Source organism: Triticum aestivum, chromosome 4D (genome assembly GCF_018294505.1).
Source record: "Triticum aestivum cultivar Chinese Spring chromosome 4D, IWGSC CS RefSeq v2.1, whole genome shotgun sequence".
NCBI classification, from domain to species: domain Eukaryota; kingdom Viridiplantae; phylum Streptophyta; class Magnoliopsida; order Poales; family Poaceae; genus Triticum; species Triticum aestivum.
In genome coordinates, this window is record NC_057805.1 from 340,366,315 (window position 1) to 340,387,840 (window position 21,526).

The 21,526-nt window shown below is 45.1% G+C and overlaps 1 protein-coding gene across 1 annotated transcript; it reads left to right on the forward strand.

Annotated features, from left to right (window-relative positions):
- Positions 1-18,066: 18,066 nt before the first annotated feature.
- LOC123100000 (uncharacterized) lies at positions 18,067-21,526 on the forward strand. The gene is made up of 2 exons (XM_044522003.1): positions 18,067-19,253; positions 21,115-21,526. Exons 1-2 carry the CDS (start codon positions 18,110-18,112, stop codon positions 21,372-21,374), a joined length of 1,404 nt encoding a protein of 467 aa, XP_044377938.1. The 5' UTR covers positions 18,067-18,109; the 3' UTR covers positions 21,375-21,526.

Sequence of the window (21,526 nt, forward strand, 5' to 3'; positions counted from 1 at the left end):
TTAAACCAGCACGTTCGTCGCCAGGAGAACCAGATGTGCGCAGACATGATAGAACTGAAGAAGGCAAAGACTAGGATCATGGAACTGGAGGAAGAACTCAAGGCTACACGCGAGGATTATATGGAGGAAATCGTCGCACTAGTGGAGAAGAATGATGACCTGACAAAGAAGCTAGGAGTTTTCATGGGAGACCCAGCACCAGGAGGAGATGATGACGATTCTACTTGCCCAGAGAATTACATCATCATTGACGACACCGACTCGGACCCCAGTGAGGATGATTTGGAGGATGAAGCCGGAGCAGATATCATGGAGTCTTCGACTGAGCAATTTTTCTAGTAGACCACCAAATTAGTAGTAGTATTCCACCATGTATATATTATAGTCCAAGCACTTTGTAACGATAGTTAGATCGATTGTATGCCTTGTTTGAATTGATTGGAGTGATATGATTGTGTTTGTCTCATGTGAATATGGGTAGTGTTTTCCCTCTAGACCTCATTCTATTCTATTTTCTCATCTTTTCTAAACCATCAGATGCCTCCGAGACGCGACACCGGATTTGTTTTCCCACCGGAGATCACTCAGTTGATTCAGCAGCAGAATGCCCTGATGCAAGTGCTAGTTCAAAACCAAGGCAACAACAACAACCCACCACCACCACCACCTGTTGATCACTTAGCCTGATTTCTTAGGCTGAATCCGCCGGTGTTTTCCAGTAGCACCGAGCCGATTGTGGCAGATGATTGGCTCCGCAAGGTTGGAAGGGAGCTGACCACTGCAGGATGCACAGATGCGGAGAGAGTGCGTTTTGCCGCACATCAGCTTGATGGACCCGCAGCATCATGGTGGGAGAATTACACAGCCACTCACCCCATTGACACTGTCACATGGGACCAGTTTCAGCAAGCTTTCCGTAATGCCCATGTTTCAGCAGGAGCTATGGCCATGAAGAAGCGTGAGTTTCGCAACTTACGCCAAGGAGGACGTACCGTTGGCCAGTACGTGGGGGATTTTAGTAAGTTAGCACGTTATGCCCCAGATGACGTTGCTACGGATGCAGCTAAGCAGGAGAAGTTTCTGGAAGGACTGAATGATGAGCTGAGCATGCAGTTGATGGTGGCAACTTTTAACAACTACCAGGAGTTGGTAGATAGAGCTCTCATGATTGAAGGGAAGCAGCAGCAGATTGAGAGTCGTAAGAGGAAGTATGGACAAGGAAAGTACAGTACATGAGCTCACCAGAAGCCTCGTTTTACCCCGAACTCGGGAGGACACCTTCAGCATAACCATGTAGGTCACAATCACAATGGAGGAAGTTCGCACAATCATAGTGGCCCCAAGAATGGCAATTGGAACGGAGGAAGCAACGGACAGAACCGTACCAACCCATCAACCCCAGCCAAGAGGGATCTAAGCCACGTTACCTGTTTCAAGTGCCAGAAGACTGGACATTATGCCACTGATTGTCCAGAAGCAAAGAATGGAAATGGCAATGGAATCTCGGGGAAGAAGCCGAACCCTTTCAACAGGGGACAGGTGAACCACGTTAATGTGGAGGAGGTTGAAGCACAGCCTGATGCAGTAATAGGTAAGTTCTTGGTTAAGTCATTTACTGCAATCATTCTTTTTGATACTGGTGCATCACATTCATACATATCAAGGGGATTTGTGGATAAGTTTAAGTTGCCCACCAAAGTTCTTAGAACACCTATGTTAGTAACCTCGCCAGGAGCAGAGTATATGGCAAGCCAAGGATGTTTTTAGTTGCCATTGGCCATAGGTAGGCATGTTTTCCCCTCAGACCTAATAGTTTTGGAGTCACAAGGTTTGGATGTGATTTTGGGAATGGATTGGCTATCGATGTATGGAGGAAACATCGATTGCGCCAGTAAGACGATTTTGCTTACTACCCCAGAAGGAAGAACGATTAAGTATGTATCCCGACATGTGCCGAAGAGGACTCAAGTGAATTCCTTATCAGGAGTTGTACAGGAGGAAGTACCAGTGGTGAAGGAATTCCCTGACGTATTTCCAGAGGAGTTGCCAGGCATGCCACCGGATAGAGACATTGAGTTTTTTATTGAGCTTTTGCCAGGCACTGGGCCAATATCTAAGAGACCGTACAGGATGCCCGCTAAGGATTTGGAAGAAATTAAGAAGCAGATTAAGGAGTTACTGGATAAAGGATATATTCGCCCAAGTTCGTCACCTTGGGGATCACCCGTACTTCTAGTGGAGAAGAAAGATGGATCGTTGAGGATGGTTGTAGATTATCGTGGATTGAATGAAGTAACAATCAAGAACAAGTACCCACTGCCGATGATCAATGATCTGTTTGACCGACTAAAAGGAGCTAAAGTATTTTCCAAGATTGATTTGCGATCAGGATACCACCAGTTGAAGATTCGAGAGTAGGATATACCCAAGACAGCTTTTACCACAAGGTATGGGCTATCTGAGTACACCGTTATGTCATTTGGCCTGACTAACGCACCTGCCTATTTCATGAACATGATGAACAAAGTGTTTATGGAGTTTTTGGATAAGTTCGTCGTAGTGTTCATTGATGATATTCTGGTCTATTCGAAGAATGAAGAAGAGCATAAGGAGCATTTGCGTTTGGTACTTGGAAAGCTCAGAGAACATCAGTTATATGCCAAGTTCAACAAGTGCGAGTTTTGGTTAAAGGAAGTTGGATTCCTTGGACATGTTATATCCGGAGAAGGAATAGCAGTAGATCCCACCAAGGTTAACACTGTGACAAATTGGGAAGCACCCACGACAGTTGGAGAAATCCAGAGTTTTCTTGGACTCGCAGGATATTACCGGAGATTCATCGAGAATTTCTCGAAGATTGCAAAGCCTATGACAGAGTTGTTGAAGAAGGACACCAAATTCATTTGGACTGAGGAATGTGAGGCTAGTTTCCAGGAATTGAAGAAATGTTTGGTTACAGCGCCAGTGTTGATTCTGCCAGATCAACGCAAGGATTATGAAGTATATTGCGACGCTTCTCGTCGAGGACTTGGAGCAGTGCTAATGCAGGAGGGAAGAGTTGTTTCATATGCCTCACGACAGCTTAAACCCCATTAGTTGAATTATGCTACACATGATTTGGAGTTAGCAGACGTAGTGCATGCGTTGAAGACATGGAGACATTTTCTCATCGGAAACCATTGTGAGGTGTACACGGATCACAAAAGTTTGAAGTACATTTTCACGCAAAAGGAGTTGAATCTCAGGCAAAGGAGATGGTTGGAGCTCATTAAGGATTATGATATGAGATTGCATTATCACCTAGGGAAGGCTAACGTAGTAGCCGATGCGTTGAGCTGCAAGAGCCATGTTAACACGCTCATGACCGGAGAGTTACCCAAGAAGTTAGCAGAGGATCTTCGTGAACTATGTTTGGAAATAGTTCCAAGAGGTTTTGTAGCAGCATTGGAGATTCAGTCTACTTTGATGGATAAGATCAGAGAAGCTCAGAAAACAGACAAGGAAATTGCTGAGATAAAGGAAAGGATGAGTAAAGGAAAAGCCAAGGGATTTCGTGAGGATGAACACGATACCTTATGGTTTGAGGACCGCGTTTATGTGCCCAATGATCCGGAGATCAGGAAGTTGATTCTGCAAGAGGCCCATGATTCACCATATTCGATTCACCCAGGAAATACCAAGATGTATTTGGATTTGAAGGATACTTTCTGGTGGACCGGAATGAAGAAGGATATTGCGGAGTATGTAGCAGTTTGTGATGTATGTCAGAGAGTAAAGGCAGAGCATCAGAAGCCAGCAGGATTGCTACAACCATTGCCGATACCCGAATGGAAGTGGGATAAGCTAGGCATGGATTTTATCACAGGATTGCCCAGGACTCGTTCAGGCTATGACTCGATATGGGTTGTAGTCGATCGTTTGACGAAGGTAGCTCATTTCATCCCAGTAAAGACCACTTATACAAGTGCTAAGTTGGCAAAGATATACATGACCAGGATCGTATGTCTGCATGGAGTTCCGAGGACCATTGTATCAGATAGAGGAACCCAGTTTACTTCAAAGTTTTGGAATCAGTTGCACGAGACTTTGGGTACCAGGCTAGAGTTCAGTACAGCCTTTCATCCACAGACAGACGGACAGACCGAGAGAGTCAATCAGATTTTGGAGGACATGCTAAGAGCTTGTGCGCTAGATTATGGATCTAGTTGGGACGACAATTTGCCATATGTAGAGTTCTCTTACAACAACAGTTATCAATCCAGTTCGAAGATGGCCCCTTTCGAAGCTCTGTACGGAAGGAGGTGCAGGACACCGTTGTTGTGGGACGAAGTTGGAGACCGCCAGTTGTTTGGACCAGATTTGATTAAAGAGACTGAACATAAAGTGAAGTTGATTCGCGATAGGCTCAAGGTAGCCCAGTCCAGGCAGAAGAGTTATGCGGATTCTAAATGCAAGGAGACAGTTTACGAAGTCGGAGACAGAGTTTATCTTCGAGTATCACCACTTCGAGGAGTAAAGCGCTTTGGAGTTAAGGGAAAGTTAGCGCCACGTTTTGTAGGACCATACAAAGTTTTGGAGCGTATGGGGGAAGTTGCTTACAAGTTGGAATTGCCCGAAGGATTGTCGGGAGTTCACGATGTGTTCCATGTTTCTCAGCTGAAGAAGTGCCACGCAGAGATGGCTGAGATACCACTGAGAGATACAGTGCCATTGGAAGCGATTCAGCTGGATAGTGACTTGACCTATGAGGAGAAACCAGTTAAGATTCTTGAGTATGCCAGCCGAGTCACCCGCAGCAAGGTTATCAAGTTTTCCAAAGTTCAGTGGAGTCACCATACCGAGGATGAAGCCACCTGGGAGCGAGAGGAAGATCTACGGAAGGACCACTCTCACCTATTTTCTAGCCAACCTGAATCTCAAGGGCGAGATTCATCTTAAGGGGGGTAGGTTTGTAACATCCCAAATTTTCAATTTGGAATGTTATACATTAGATCATCATGCATATCATATTTTATTGCATTTTGATTTGCGATCCTAGAAATTTCACGCAACTCAAGGACCCACGGAGAGAGTTGGGGATTTCGTTATTTTCATATTTGGGGTTTTCTCAAATTTTGAAAATACGATCATTTGTTTTAATTATTTTTCTCTCCGAAAATATTTCATATCAAAATATATGAGAGGGGATAAAATGACTTCTCCACAAATAATGAAATATTGGAGGAAAAATATTAAAAAAACAAATATTTGATTTTATTTGGATTTTATTTGATTTTATTCGAATTAGGAAAAATACGCGTTCTTCAAAACTGCATTTTAGGCCCAAATAAATGTTCATCTTGTTCGGCTTATTTTTAGAGGACGGGGAAAATTTATTTCGGGATTTTTGGAGTCCGTTTAGTATTTCTTTTCTTACTTTTTCTGCACGTCCGAATTATTTTTATTTTTTTAAAGTCAACCGCCTTACGGGCCGTGTCCGACCCGGACACCTCAGCCCGGCCGGCCTTTAAAGCCACGGCCCGAGCCCCGCCTCAGCCCAAGTCGCCGCCGCCCCGAAACCCTAGCCGCCGCCGTCGCCCGCGCCGCCGCAGCCCGACCCGCCACCCGCCGGAGCCCCGCCGCCGACCCGCCACCCACCGGAGCCCCGCTGCCTCTCGCTCGACGCCGCCACCCACCGGAGCCGCTCGCCGCCGCCGCCGTCACGCGAACCGAGGTAGCCGCCGGTTTTTCTCAAAAAACCGTTCGGTTTTATTTCGAAACTGAGATGCGTTTTTTTAATATTAGATCGGTTTTTTCCGGTTTAGTTAAATAGCGAACGCCCGTTTATTCGTTCGTTTTAACGAACGGTTTTTTTTACAGACAGCGAACGTTCGATCGTTAGCCTGTTCGTCAGTTTTTTCTTTTTCTCGGATTTTCCGCGATTATTCCTGATCGCGATTTCCGATCTGTTTTTCGTTTTAGTATAACTTTTCGCTCATTTATCGGAATCAGGCGATTCAAGCGCCTAGAGTTTCGTCTCAAAATTCTCTTTCCGTTTAACCAACTCAAAGAAGTTTTTGCTACTGTAAAATTTGACTTAGATCCAGATTAGTAAACAAAGCTTGTTTCTTTCGCCGTTTGACCTTCGTTGCTTCGTTTGAATTGATTCTTTTTGCAAACCGGAGTTCTTAAGTTGAAATTTCTGGTTAGATCTCTTATTTTGAGTTTTATTTCATGCACCCTTGCTTGATTGCTTATGTATGTATTGTTTGTTTGCGATAGAGTACCCGGAGTGCGAAGTGCGCTACTACGAGTCTCTAGGTTTCACGGATCATCAGCAAGGCAAGTAACACTTTGATCATACTTTTCATCACCCAGTTTTATTGCATTAGATCAATCCTCAAACAGTTGCATGATTAGGATCTGATTAATATGTGGGTTTTGGGAAGTAGATGAGGTAGTACCTATTGTCATGTTTACTATCAAACCTTTGGGAGTTACTTCTACGTTTGCTTATATTGCTATGCTATGCTCGTAGACGTGGATTGGGTTTGAGTGAATTCTTCATGACAGATGTGAGATTATTAATTTATGGTTCAACTTAAGGTGGCTACTTTAATTTACATCTGGGTGGATTGAGGCACCTGGAGAAACCAGTGTTGCCTGTATTTTTGGATATCCCGGAGTACCCGTGTGATCATCCTATGGACCGCCACCCAGACTCAAAGGGATCATGAGATTATTCATGCTAGAAACTTCTGTGTGCAGCCACAAGCTATTATGGGCTCTAGCATAGTTGAGTAGGTTACATGACCTCTTGAAGAGGTGGGCTAGCAGATGTAGGGGAAAGTAGATGTAACTGTCCACCCGGAGTAAAGAGTAGTGTTTCTGAAAGACTGTGTCTCGGTCATCCGTTTCTCGAACACCATGTAGTGCGAGAAATCAAGCGGAGGCGATCGAGTCTTGTGGGGAAAAGTGCACAAATCTCTGCAGAGTGTACAAACTAATCATGATTAGCCGTGTCCCCGGTTATGGACATCTTGAGTATCTAGTTCTTGGATTATCATGTGAATCTCATCATCATGTTACTTAATTTAATTTGATTGGGTTAATCACGTTCTTAATTGGGATTGAGTTGGAGGTACCTTCTCAATGTTTAACAACCACCATGATAGTTAAATAAAATTTATTCCTTTGTGGTAGGGAAAAATTGGCTTTTCGCAAAACTGTAACCATAGAGCTTTCCACCAGCCAATTATGCATGTAGTGATAGCATTATTCTGTTCATTACTCTCTATGTGTTACTTTGCCAGCATATTCCATGTGCTGACCCGTTTTCGGGCTGCAACGTATCATGTTGCAGACTTTTCAGATGACGAGTAAGGAGCCTTAGGTCGTGGTCTTATACTCAGTGATGTCGTTGGAGTTGATGGACTCACTTTATCTTCCAAGCCTTCCGCTGTTATCGTATTTTAGATGGCCTTAAGCCATATTTATTGTATTGAGTTCTCTTGAACTATTCGATGTAATAAGTGTGTGATTGCTACTCTGTTATAAATCCTTCAAAGTACTGTGTGTGTCAGCATTACCGATCCAGGGATGGCACTGATGCACAGAGACTAGACTGTTTGAGGTCTGGTCACTACAGAGATGGTATCAGAGCACACGCTGACTGTAGGACACGACCACTAAGCTAAAGCCCTAGATCACTACTCTCTTCTCATTTCTGACTCCTCTCCTTTCTTCCACTCTTTTAGGATGGCGGATGCAAGGAACTAGTTCGCGCAACCAGATGAGGATACACCTTTTGGACGACACTTGAAGGAAGTTACTAAGTACCTGAACATCGGAATACCAAGCTTCACCGGAACCTACAACGCCACGCTACCAGAAGAGGAGCGCTGGATGATTCAAGTTCAAGTTCCAGGAAGGACGTTCACGCCAATCACTGAGCCCATAGAGTTTTCCTTTGATGCACCAACCTGGAGTCTTGGAAAGAGCATGGCAGCCCACGTCACCATGGGACGCATTGGAGAAGTGTACCACAATGATCTCAAGGATACTATCTATCAGATTTGTGGGCGCCAAGACGAGCAATGGGAGATGATCAGTACCAGGAAGGATAGATCTATTGCAGACTTTTTAGACGACGAGTTAGGAGCCTTAGGTCGTGGTCTTATACTCAGTGATGCCGTTGGAGTTGATGGACTCACTTTATCTTCCAAGCCTTCCGCTGTTATCGTATTTTAGATGGCCTTAAGCCATATTTATTGTATTGAGTTCTCTTGAACTATTCGATGTAATAAGTGTGTGATTGCTACTCTGTTATAAATCCTTCAAAGTACTGTGTGTGTCAGCATTACCGATCCAGGGATGACACTAATGCACAGAGACTAGACTGTTTGAGGTCTGGTCGCTACACCATCAGCCGCATCAAGCCCCAGTGGGCTAACACTACTACTCGTGCTGAGGCAGCGGCTGCTAGGATGGATGTTGTGAGGAGGAGATTGAGGAGGAGGACGCAGATGAGGATAGCTCTGCTGGGTATGCCCCTCCCTCTACTGAGCCCTCATGGGCTAAGAAGCTGAAGGCCAAGATGAAGACCTTATTCTGCATGCAAGCCAAGGGGCAGTACCGGACTCACGTAGCCTCCAAGGAGAGTCGCCGCCGCGATAAGAAGATCTTGAGGACTTTTGGAGAGGACATTTCCAGCGGATCCGAGAAGCACATCACTCAAGAGGCCGAATGGATGGCAGCATAGGGCTTCAAGTGGACTGATTCTGAGGAGGAGCCCATCCCCGCCGCCGAGTCCGACGGAGAGCGTGCGAGTGATTACTCCGCTTGAGCCACCACTTGTGTGGTAGGTGTCCTCTCTGCCTTTTTGGTGTCTCGATGCCAAAGGGGGAGAGAGTGTAGGATTTGCTTGTTTGTTCATTTGCTTTCGTTCCGTTGAACCTCGTTTGCTTTTGTTTGGTTTGCGCTTGTGAGACCTTTCTATCATATGGTGTAAGACATATGCACTCTATCGTACGTATTGAGCTTATGCTATCTTGTGCTATTTACTTTATGCTCATATCTATCATCTTGCTTAGCGTTAGCTTTATTGTTGCAAGATATGCCTTGTCTATAAAATATAGGGGGAGTGTTGATCCTAGTATGTGTGCCATGCAGTCCAAAGCATTTTTTTATAGCACACATCTACGGGGAGCCCATCGATATTTTATAGATGTGGGGTTTGCCCATGTTCTTTTTATCTCCTTTTGTGCAAATCCCGTATTGCCATCAATCCACCAAAAAGGGGGAGATTGTAAGGACATATTTATCCCTTAGTTGTTTTGGTGATTGATGACAATGCTTTTGCGGACTAATCGTGTGCATTGAGTATTTCAGATATATCATGACTAGGCACAAAGACGATTTGGTGCCCCTCGAAGACTATTGAAGACGGCGTTTCTCTACATTTCTTTTCGGTGGATTTGAGTCATAGGAAAGACGTACTATTAAGAGGGGGTCCGCTTTGGAAAGGTTTGGGTGGAATCATCACGTACACGTCTACTCTTTTTGCACCACCTTTCCTTTGGCACTTTGGAGCATCCTCTGTCTTTTCTCGTCTATGCAAATTGTCGTGATTGCTGAACTTGGGCATGTGGTAGTACTGCTCCTAGGAGCGGTAGTACCGCAGGCCCTTGCGGTAGTACCGGCCCCTGGCGCGATAGTACCGCAAGCGCCCACGACAGTACCGCTCCTTTGGAGCAGTAGTACTGTGGCCCCAGGCCAGGCGCTACTGCGGCTGCAGTAGTAGGGGCGGATGTAATTTTTTACATCCGTGCCCTACGCGGTAGTACCACGCCCGGTGCGCGGTAGTACCGTGCGTTCTGGCCTGGCTCAGCGGCATGCGCGGCAGTAGGAGCGGATGTCATTTTTTACATCCGCGCCCCGCGCGGTAGTACCGCTCCTGGCTTGCAGTACTACCGTGTCGGATTTTTGCATAGGTCCCAACTCAGCGGAAGTTGCCACGGATGTATTTTTATATGTATGTGCCTTCCCAATATCCAGTCTATCCCTGCCTTGTGGTAGTACCGCAAGGGGGAGCGGTAGTACCGCGCTAGCGGTTCTACCGCCCTCTGCTTCATTGCATCTGGGTTGTTCTGGTTTCTGCTGCACGGGCGGTAGTACCGCGTCCTCGGCGCGGTAGTACCGTGCTACGCAGGCTGGGTCGGTGGATAACGGTTGGATTTGTTCTTCCACTATATAAGGGGTGTCTTCTTCTCCAAGTTGACCACCTCTTCCATCCCTAAGCTCCATTGTTGCTCCAAGCTCCATTTTCGTCCGATCTCTCTCCCTCGCCAATCAAACTTGTTGATTTTCTAGGGATTGGTTGAGAAGGCCCCGATCTACACTTCCACCAAGAGAAATTTGATTTCCCCCACTAATCCCTTGCGGATCTTGTTACTCTTGGGTGTTTGAGCACCCTAGACGGTTGAGGTCACCGCGGAGCCATATTCCATTTTGGTGAAGCTTCGTGGTGTCGTTGGGAGCCTCCAATTAAGTTGTGGAGATTGCCCCAACCTTGTTTGTAAAGGTCCGGTCGCCGCCTCCAAGGGCACCAATAGTGGAATCACGGCATCTCGCATTATGTGAGGGCGTGAGGAGAATACGATGGCCCTAGTGGCTTCTTGGGGAGCATTGTGCCTCCACACCGCTCCAACGGAGACGTACTTCCCCTCAAAAGGAAGGAACTTCGGTAACACATCCTCGTCTTCACCGGCTCCACTCTTGGTTATCTCGTGCCTTTACTTGTGCAAGCTTATTTGTGTTATATCCCTTGCTTGCTTGTGTGCTTGTTGTTGCTGCATCATATAGGTTGCACACCTAGTTGCATATCTAGACAACCTACTTTGATGCAAAGTTTAAATTGGTAAAGAAAAGCTAAAAATTGTTAGTTGCCTATTCACCCCCCCCCCTCTAGTCAACTATATCGATTCTTTCACCCGTCCCCTCTAGTTTATCCTCCGTCATAGTTTCCATTGTGCTTGGCGAAGCCCTGCGGAGATTGTTCTTCACCAACACCGTCACCACGCCGTCGTTCTGCCGGAACTCATGTACTACTTCGCCCGTCTTGCTGGATCAAGAAGGCGAGGACGTCATCGAGCTGAACGTGTGCTGAACACGGAGGTGCCGTACGTTCGATACTTGATCGGGACGAATCGTGAAGGCGTACGACTACATCAACTGCGTTGATAAACGCTTCCGTTTAGCAATCTTTAAGGGTATGAAGATGCTCTCCCCCTCTCGTAGCTATGAATCTCCATGGATAGAACTTGCGTGTGCATAAAAAATGTTCTCCATGCGACGTTTCCCAACAGGGACAACCCACCTGGGCGCGCCTGGAGGGGGGGTGCGCCCTGGTGGGTTGTGCCCACCCAGGTGCCCTTCTCCGATGGTTCTTGGCTCCAGAAATTCTCTTTTATTGTATAAAAAATCGTCGCAAAGTTTCGTTCCAATCCGAGAACTTTTATTTCTGCACAAAAACAACACCATGGTAGTTCTGCTGAAAACAACGTCAATCCAGGTTAGTTTCATTCAAATCATGCAAATTAGAGTCCAAAACAAGAGGAGAAGCGTTAGGAAAAGTAGATACGTGAAGGAAATATGCCCTAGAGGCAATAATAAAGTTATTATTTATTTCTTTATTTCATGATAAATGTTTATTATTCATGCTAGAATTGTATTAACCGGAAACTTGATACATGTGTGAATACATAGACAAACAGAGTGTCACTAGTATGCCTCTACTTGACTAGCTCGTTGAATCAAAGATGGTTAAGTTTCCTAGCCATAGACATGAGTTGTCATTTGATTAACGGGATCACATCATTAGAGAATGATGTGATTGACTTGACCCATTCCGTTAGCTTAGCACTTGATCGCTCAGTATGTTGCTATTGCTTTCTTCATGACTTATACATGTTCCTATGACTATGAGATTATGCAACTCCCGATTAGCGGAGGAACACTTTGTGTGCTACCAAACGTCACAACGTAACTGGGTGATTATAAAGGTGCTCTACAGGTGTCTCCAATGGTACTTGTTGAGTTGGCATAGATCGAGATTAGGATTTGTGACTCCGATTGTCGGAGAGGTATCTCTGGGCCCTCTCGGTAATGCACATCACTATAAACCTTGCAACCAATGCAACTAGTGAGTTAGTTGCGGGATGATGTACTACGGAACGAGTAAAGAGACTTGCCGGTAACAAGATTGAACTAGGTATTGAGATACCGACGATCGAATCTCGGGCAAGTAACATACCGATGACAAAGGGAACAACGTATGTTGTTATGCGGTTTGACCGATAAAGATCTTTGTAGAATATGTAGGAGCCAATATGAGCATCCAGGTTCTGCTATTGGTTATTGACCGGAAACGTGTCTCGGTCATGTCTACATAGTTCTCGAACCCGTAGGGTCCGCACGCTTAACGTTCGGTGACGATCGATATTATGAGTTTATGTGTTTTGATGTACCAAAGGTAGTTCGGAGTCCCGGATGAGATCGGGGACATGACGAGGAGTCTCGAAATGGTCGAGATGTAAAGATCGATATATTGGATGACTATGTTCGGACATCGGAAGTGTTTCGGGAGGTTTCGGGCATATACCGGAGTACCGGGGGGTCACCGGAACCCCCCGGGGAGTATATTGGGCCTAATGGGCCTTAGTGGAGAAGAGGAGGGGCGGCCAGGGCAGGCCGCGCGCCCCCTCCCCCTCTAGTCCGAATTGGACAAGGAGGGGGGCGATGCCCCCCTTTCCTTCCCCTCTCTCTCCTCCTTCCCCCTTCTCCTACTCCTACTAGGAAAGGAGGAGTCCTACTCCCGGTGGGAGTAGGACTCCCCCCTTGGCGCGCCCTCCTCCTTGGCCGGCCGCCTCCCCCTAGCTCCTTTATATACGGGGGCAGGGGGCACCCTAGAACACAACAAGTTGATCATTGATCTCCCCCAACCATGTGCGGTGCCCCCTCCACCATAATCCACCTCGGTCATATCGTAGCGGTGCTTAGGCGAAGCCCTGCGACGGTAGCTTCATCAACATCGTCACCATGCCATCGTGCTGACGAAACTCTCCCTCGAGCTCTACTGGATCGTGAGTTCACGGGACGTCACCGAGCTGAACGTGTGCTGAACGCGGAGGTGCCGTACGTTCGGTACTGAGGATCGGTCGATCGTGAAGACATACGACTACATCAACCGCGTTGTCATAACGCTTCCGCTTAACGGTCTACGAGGGTACGTGGACGACACTCTCCCCTCTCGTTGCTATGCATCACCATGATCTTGCGTGTGCGTAGGAATTTTTTTGAAATTACTACGTTCTCCAACAATACGTTGGAGACGTATCAACGTGCATGCTACTTGTGAGCTGCGTTGGGATTTCCTCGAAGAGGAGAGGATGATGCAGTACAGTAGAGATAAATATTTCATTCAGTTAATAACCAAGGTTATCAATCCAGTAGGAGAACCACGCAACACCTCGTTAGCAGTACCTACACACAAAATAACAAATATTTGCACCCAACGCAATCAAGGGGTTGTCAATACCTCGACGGTTAATTGCAAGGATCAAATCTCGTAGTGATAGATGAATAATTAAAACACAAAATAAAATAAATAAAGAAAAATTGCAGCAAAGTATTTTTTGTTTTAATATATGATAAAAAGTAGACCCGGTGGCCACAATTTTCACTAGAGGCTTCTCTCTTGAAAATATCATACAGTGGGCAAACAAATTACTGTTGGGCAATTGATAGAAAAGCAAATAATCATGACGATATCAAAGGCAATGATCATGTATAGAGGCATCACGTCCGAGACAAGTAGATCGACTCCTGCCTGCATCTACTACTATTACTCCACACATAGACCGCTATCCAGCAAGCATCTAGAGTGTTAAGTTCATAAAGAATTGAGTAACGCCTTAAGCAAGATGACATGATGTAGACAAAGTAAACTCACGCGTGAATGAACCCTATCTTTTTATCCTTAATGGCAACGATACAAATACATGTCATGTCCCTTTCTATCACTGGGATTGACCACCGCAAGATCGAACCCATCACAAAGCACATCTCCCATTGCAAGAAAAATCAATCTAGTTGGGCAAACCAAATCAATGGATCAGAGAGAAATACAAAGCTATAACAACCATGCATAAAAGAGTTCAGAGAAAACTCAAATAATATGCATGGATAATCTGATCATAAACTCACAATTCATCGGATCCCAACAAACACACCAAAAAAAGTCATTACATCGAATAGATCTCCAAGAACATCATCGAGGAGAACATTGTATTAAAGATCAAAGAGAGAGGAGAAGCCATCTAGCTACTACCTATGGACCCGTAGGTCTGTGGTGAACTACTCACACATCATCGAAAGGGCAACAAGGTTGATGTAGAGCCCCTCCATGATCGATTCCCCCTCCGGCAGAGTACCGGAGAATGCCTCTAGATGGGATCTCGTGGGAACAGAAACTCGCGACGGCGGAAAAAGTATTTCGGATGGCTCTTCGATGTCAGGGGAATATTTGAGAATTTATAGAGTCAGAATTAGGTCAAGATGTGCCACGAGGGGCCCACAAGCCTGGGGGTGTCCCCCCCCCCCTAGGGCGCGCCTCCCGAGCTTGTCACTCCCACGTGGCTCGTCAGGTCTTCTCCCGAACATTCTAGGGTCTCTTCTGGTCCAGAAAAAAATTAATCCAATTTTTTTTCTCCGTTTGGACTCTGTTTGATATTGATTTCCTGAAAAGCCAAAAACAAGCAAAAAAAGCAACTGGCACTGGGCACTAGGTTAATAGGTTAGTCCCAAAAATGATATATAATTGCATATAAAACATCCAAGATTGATACTAAGAACAATAAAAAATTATAGATACGTTGAAGACGTATCAACGCAGAAGGAGAAACCAGATCAATATAGCTACTCGACGGTAGCTTAACAGAGGATAAGGATGAGATGGAGGCAATTACCACCAAGTTCTATTGTAATGTATATACATCCTAAGGGGTAAACAGCATGGAGAGATACTATCCCATGTCATGTTACTCCGACAGCAACTGAGACCCTGAATGCCCCATACACACAGGAGTAGGTAAAACAAGCTTTATTTCAAATGTTCCCGACAAAGGCGTCGGACCCGGTCGAATTCCTAACTCACCTTTTCTAGCGTCATAGGAATTATGTGGTGAGGAAGTGACAAAGTAGTGTTTCGTATTGTTGATAGGATGGAGTCGGCAGAGTGTATTATTGAGACTATCCTGGTTCTTATCCAAATGTAAAAAATTCCACACTTCTCACACAATTGTGTCCAATTAGCTTATGCAATGTACCGTATAATATATTGCATCCAAATTTATTTCTAGTTGTTTAAAGCTAGTACTCCCAGATATCATTTCAGAGGAACAATCAGCTTTCGTTCCAAGCAGGCTTACCACTTTATGAAGGCATATGAATGTCTTCACTTTATGAAGAGGAATAAGGCAAAGAAAAACCAGCACTGTGTGTTAAAGCTTGATATGATGAAGGCATATGATCGTATGGAATGGGCCTATCTCCAAGCTATTATGTTGAACTGGGATTTACTGAAAGGTGGGTTGGAATTGTCATGGGTTTGGTCAACACGGTAACATTTGCAGTTTTTTATAATGGTAAGAAACTCTAGGAGTTTAAACCATCATGAGGAATTCGATGGGGGGGACCTGACTTCTCCATACCTTTTATTGCTAGCAGCTAAGGCATTTTGTGCCTCCTAAAATCAAGAGAAGAGTCATCTAATATGTGCGGTACACAAGTGACCCCTTTGGCGCCACCTATGAATCATTTATTATTTTTAGATGATAGTCTGCTATTTTTCAGGGCAAATGGTGGTGGGGCAATAGAGGTGAACCAAGTGATGAATACTTATTTTCAAGCTTTAGGTCAGCACATCAACTATGACAAGCCTTCCATTTACTTTGGTAAAGGTTGCTTTGATAGTATTAATAGGAAATAAAAGGTTTGCTCAACGTTCCTAATGAAACACTGAATGAGAAATATTGGGAATGCCATCCAACATGAGAACTTCAAAGAATGGGGCTTTCAAATACCTCAAAGATTGGTTATGGGGCAAGGTCCAAGGTTGGATTGAGATGACAATGTCCACGACAAGGAAGGAAGTATTGGTAAAGGCAGCGGCTCAAGCCATGCCTGTTTATTCTAGGTTCTGCTTCAAATTACCAAGAGGTTGTGAGCACATGAACATGTTGATATGAAAATTCTGATGGGGCAGCAAAGAAGGCCACCGCAGCCAAATTGGGTTTCGTGGAAAGTGATGACGCAACCAAAAGGCATGGGTGGACTAGGATTCATTTTTTGAGTTGTTTAACTCGACTCTGCTGGCTAGGCAGGCATGGCCCATCCTGCAAAATCCTGAATCCTCGACTTCTAGAATTTTGAAGGGTGTTTACTTTCTAGATTCATCCATATTACATGCGAACTTTGGCTCTCACCCAAGTCAAATTTGGAGAGCAGTCATAGAAGGGAGGGACGTCCTAAAATAGGGATTGATCAGACGCTTAGGTAATGGCACTTCAACCAACATTTGGAACGACTATTGGATCCCTTGGGACGGGATGATACACCCATACGGATGTCTCTCTGACAACCCCCTTAGTTAGTTTCTGATCTTATTGATGCAACTTCGACGACATGGAATAGGAACTAATGGAGAACACATTTTTATCCATTGGTGTTTTAGCCATTCTTGGGATTCCTTTAAGCACCGGAAACATGCCTGACTTTTGGGCTTGGAATTTTGAAGAAGGGAGTTTTTACAGTATGGTCAACATATAAAATGTTGGCCATGAGATAGCGACGAGAAGCATGGCTAGACAACACTGTAGGGTCATCTAGCATGGACCGTGACACCGGATCTTGGAAGTTGTTGTAGAAGACCTAGGTACTGGCAAAGATCCGCATGTTCCTCTGGAGACTTGCAAAATACTCCCTGCCCACCGAGGACGTGAGGATGAACATGAACATATCTACCACTACCGCATGTGGCTTGTGTGGGGCAGATGACTCATGGCGGCATTCTTTGTTGGAATGTTCAGTGTCGAGGTGCATATGGGTGCTTGTCGATGGAGAGCTAGCTGAACATCTTATCGCAATTAGCGAGCCAAGTGCGAAGCAATGACTGTTGACGATGATTGACCCCTTATCTCATGTCATTGTGGCATTTGTCAGGTTGGCTGTGACAGTTTGGGCTACATGGTCGATGAGAAGTAAAGCAATACACGAGGGTATTTCTCATAGCCCACTGACCACACATATGTTTATCAATCGTTTCATTTCAGAGCTTGACGAAGTAGACACAAAACAATTGGCGCGTGTGAGCACCGGCCCGAGAAGGGAAGTTCCAGCCTGTGCCTCCCATTGGTGTTTGCAAAGACACATGCTGATGCGGCTGTCGCACGATCAGGAAGGGGTGGCTATGTGGTGGCAGTGTGTCGCAACGAAAACAGAAACTGTTTGAAGAGCTCTTCGCTGGTTCTACATGACGCTGTTGATGTGCCAACTCTGGAGGCCATTGCATGTCATGAAGCATTGTCGTTGGTGGAAGATTTACTTAATGATTTCATTACCGCATCAGATTCGAAGCAGGTCGTCAACGAAATAAACTCAAACGGTCTAAGAAGATATGGTACAATCATCAACTGAGATCAAAATGAGGGCTATTATTTTTAATTGTAATTTTACTTCTGAAGGGCATGCAGCTAATGTAGAAACTCGTAGCTTAGCCAAGTTTTTTCGTACTCTTGATGAGGGTCATGTATGGCTAGCTCAGCCCCATTGTCCTGTATCCCATCTAGTGCGGACTTTAATCAATATCAAATTGGCTTGTACTCCCTCCGTTCCAAAATAGATGACTCAACTTTATACTAAACTTTATACTAACTTTAGTATAAAGTTGGATCATCTATTTTGGAACCAAGGAGTATATTTATTACTAAAAAAACCCAATACATTGGATCGAAGCTTATGTATAAGAAAAACAATAGTGGGACGAAACCGCCAGCGCCGCCGGCCACCACAGATGACCGCCACTCTGAGCCGCCGCCACACCAAGATCGAGCAGCCCTCCGCCGATTCGCCTGACAAGACCTCCTCAGCCGGCCCATCTGGTAATGTACCAGAGGACCGTGCCGCCCCTTCCTCTTCTCCCAGGCGCCACGAGGAGGAGGAGGAGGAGGTGATCCCCGCCCTGCCGCGGAAGCGCTGCGAAGATCCGCGCTCTCTGAGGCTCAGGCTGCTGAACCTCATCCGTACCTTCTACCTGGAGGCGCTCTCCCGCCTGCCCGCCGCCCGACTCTGGAGCACGCACGCCCGCGGCGTCCTCGTCGCCGGCCACTGCTACGGGCCCCTCTCGCCCGTCGACAGCATCCTCGTCAACGCCATCTGGTACGACACAGCCTTTCCCCGCCGCCCCACCGGCGACTTTCACTTCGGCGATGTGCTCGAGATCAGTCCCGAATGCATCGCCCGCATCGCTCACCGCTCCCTGGAGGGCCTCATCGCCTGCCTCCTTCACCTCTGCCCCTCCCTCTCGCGCGACGACGCGCTCTTGCACCTCCACCTCTCCAAGGCCGACCTCTCCCGAGCCATCGCCTCTGCCTCCGATTCCGTCTCGGCGCCCACCCAAGCCGCCTTTCTCAAGGCCGCCGAGGCGGCGCACCACCCCATGCCACACGCTTTGGCGCTCTTCGTCTCCTCGGTACTTCCCAAGGTTGAGCGTGATGCGAGAATGCTTCTCTGCGTCAACCGGGCGCTCACCGCCCCTGAGCTCGACCGCCTCTCTGACATGCTGGTGCCCTCCCCGCTTCCGGAGGACCTCTATCCTCCTCCCCCACTGGTGACGTCCTGGGTGGCCGCCGTAATCAAGTCGCGCATCGAAGGCTGCAAATATTCCCAGGAAACCTCACGCCAGCTGGTTGAGGCTGCATTGTCCAAATATGCTCAGCAAACAGGCCAACATTACGAGCTCCATTTAGTCTGTGGCATAAATTTGTTCATCCAATCCGAAGCCTTTTGGCACATCAACTTCTTGGCACGGCCAAAGGACGCTGCTGGTGAACTGCCCATTTACTTCTTCGCCGAAGCAACGGTTGCAATGGGCGAGGACGACGAATTCCAAGAGGAGGATATCGTCTTGTGCTGCCCAATCAAACCGGCTGGAATTGGTATACATGCTCTCTCCCACCACCATTGTCCTATAACATTTCGTATTCCGTTAGAAAGAAGGTGTCAAGAAGACAAAAGCATAACACCTAGACCTAGCAACAAAGCAAAAATCAACCAATAAAAAAAGCCTAAGAGCCTAAATTACCAAGCTCTAAGCGTTTCTTAGTGGCATGAACAGCTAATATCAGTTCCCTAAATAATATATGTATCAATATATATGTATACGGTTGTATGTTGTTGGTTTTGAAAATAATCTTAATTATGGTCTCATTTACAGTTTAAATAAACTATGTGTGTACTTTAAAAAAAATTACCCCCTCCTTTTCAGTTTATAAGTCTCATGTTTGTCATAAGTCAAACCAACTTAAGTTACTACCTCTATCATGATTTATACCTATATCATGGTTTATAAGTCTCGCAGACATACCATTGGAAACTTCTTTTGAAGGTGAATCTAACAATATTTTTTTGTGACATATAACTAATATTTTGTTGATCAAACTAATGTCAATCTTTTCATTGAAATGTGTGAGAGACTTTTAACCAGGATCGAGGGAGTAAGCAAGTTTGTTATAAAAACATTGGCATCTACAATATGAAATCAGTATCAGTAGATCCGTCGTGAAATTTGTTTTCATTTATTTTGTATTGTAGATATTGACATTTTTTTCTGTAAACCTGGTCAAACATAAATGGGTTTGACTTAAGATAAACTTGGTGATTCTTATAAACTGAAAGGAGGTAGTACTTAAATATTCTGTGCTGCAGTTTTAGATAGCATAGTTTACATTACAGAAATATTCCTGATCCTTCTTGCCCTACATACTATGCAATCTGCTATAAGCTCTTAGCTCCATAAGAATCAAATATGGGGATTAATTGCTCATTGCAGCAATGATTTAATCCTATCATAACTTGCACGTGCTGGATTTTGGTAATGTATACTGCCAGTTCACAGATAGAAATAGGAATTTAAATATTATGCAAGTTTTGGCTATTGCATGGGGAAACAAAATCATGGTATCCTCTTGTTCTTATTTACTGAAACAGGTGGATGCTTCATGTTTCTGTTTTATTGAAACCTATAAAGTCCATTTAGATGTATCGAGAACAAGTCATACTACTTGAGACCTTTCACCTTTGACAGGTCACGAATGATACTAGTATTAAAAAGTTATTATGCCCAGAGCACGGCCCAGGTCACTGCAATTTCTGGGGACCTACACAAAAAAACGGTGTCAGTTCCCTTGCTTTGCAATGTTGGCTCATAATATATACTTCCTCTGTCCAAAAATACTTGTCCGGGCAATTGATGTATCTAGATGTATTTTAGTTCTACATACATCCATTTGTATCCATTTCTACGAGGGAGTACAATCCTGATAGACAATTAAAAGGAAACCTTCAGATTAAGGTGCTCCGCTGCTTCGCTGCTCCAAATGCCACTTTTTGAACAGAATACACATTGTTTTGCCAGCTTTCATTCTTTGCTCTGCAGTTCAGCCATTTCCGCATCTAAATAGATTCGGCTGAGTCACCCCCAGTATTTATAAGCTATTTTTTGCTGAAAATTCATTTGTCCAATGGTGTCCTGAACTAAATTCCTCTTTCACCGGTCTTCAGTATGCATCGGAGGTTCAGACTTCTATTTGTGTTGTAACTCCCTATGCAGCCGTTTTGGCAAATAAAATAAAATTGTGTCGTCTAGTTTATTCTGCCATGCTCTTATATTGGCTAGCTGAACTTTAATGAACCAGTTGCATAGTCTTATAATTTTATTTTCTAAGTGAAACAATCGATAATTTGTTTCTTTTCTGTTGTGAAAAGCTCTTATGCTAATTCTTCTTTCTGCACATGCAGGTGGGTGTGGAGCTTGTACTGCCCAATATAAAAAGCTCAACCACCCTATTGACAAAGAACACCATGGGGGATTGGATGACTATGACGAAGAGATTGGGAATGGAGATGATCACTGGGATTATAAATTTCCTCAGCTTGTAGACTTCATCATGTTTGATGCTGAGAAGGACTGTGCAACTGTACGTCATATAGAGAAGCGCTTTCCTCCTAGGCCCGACGGGGATGAAAGCGCCGAGAATTTATGGATCACTGAAATGTGATAGCAGTTGACAGTAGTAATTTATTGTTATGCTTACATAGAGCATTTGGCATGTGGTGTCTTTCTGAAGAATGTTGTTTTAGTGTTGTTTCGGAAGATATCTCTTGTTGGCATTTGCCATGTTATGAATGTTGGTATATATATATATATATA

Coding starts and splice junctions, on each gene's coding strand:
- LOC123100000 (XM_044522003.1), top strand. CDS start 18,110: ATGACCGCCACTCTGAGCCGCCGCCACACCAAGATCGAGCAGCCCTCC. Junction 19,254..21,114: donor AATCAAACCGGCTGGAATTG/GTATACATGCTC, acceptor CTGCACATGCAG/GTGGGTGTGGAGCTTGTACT.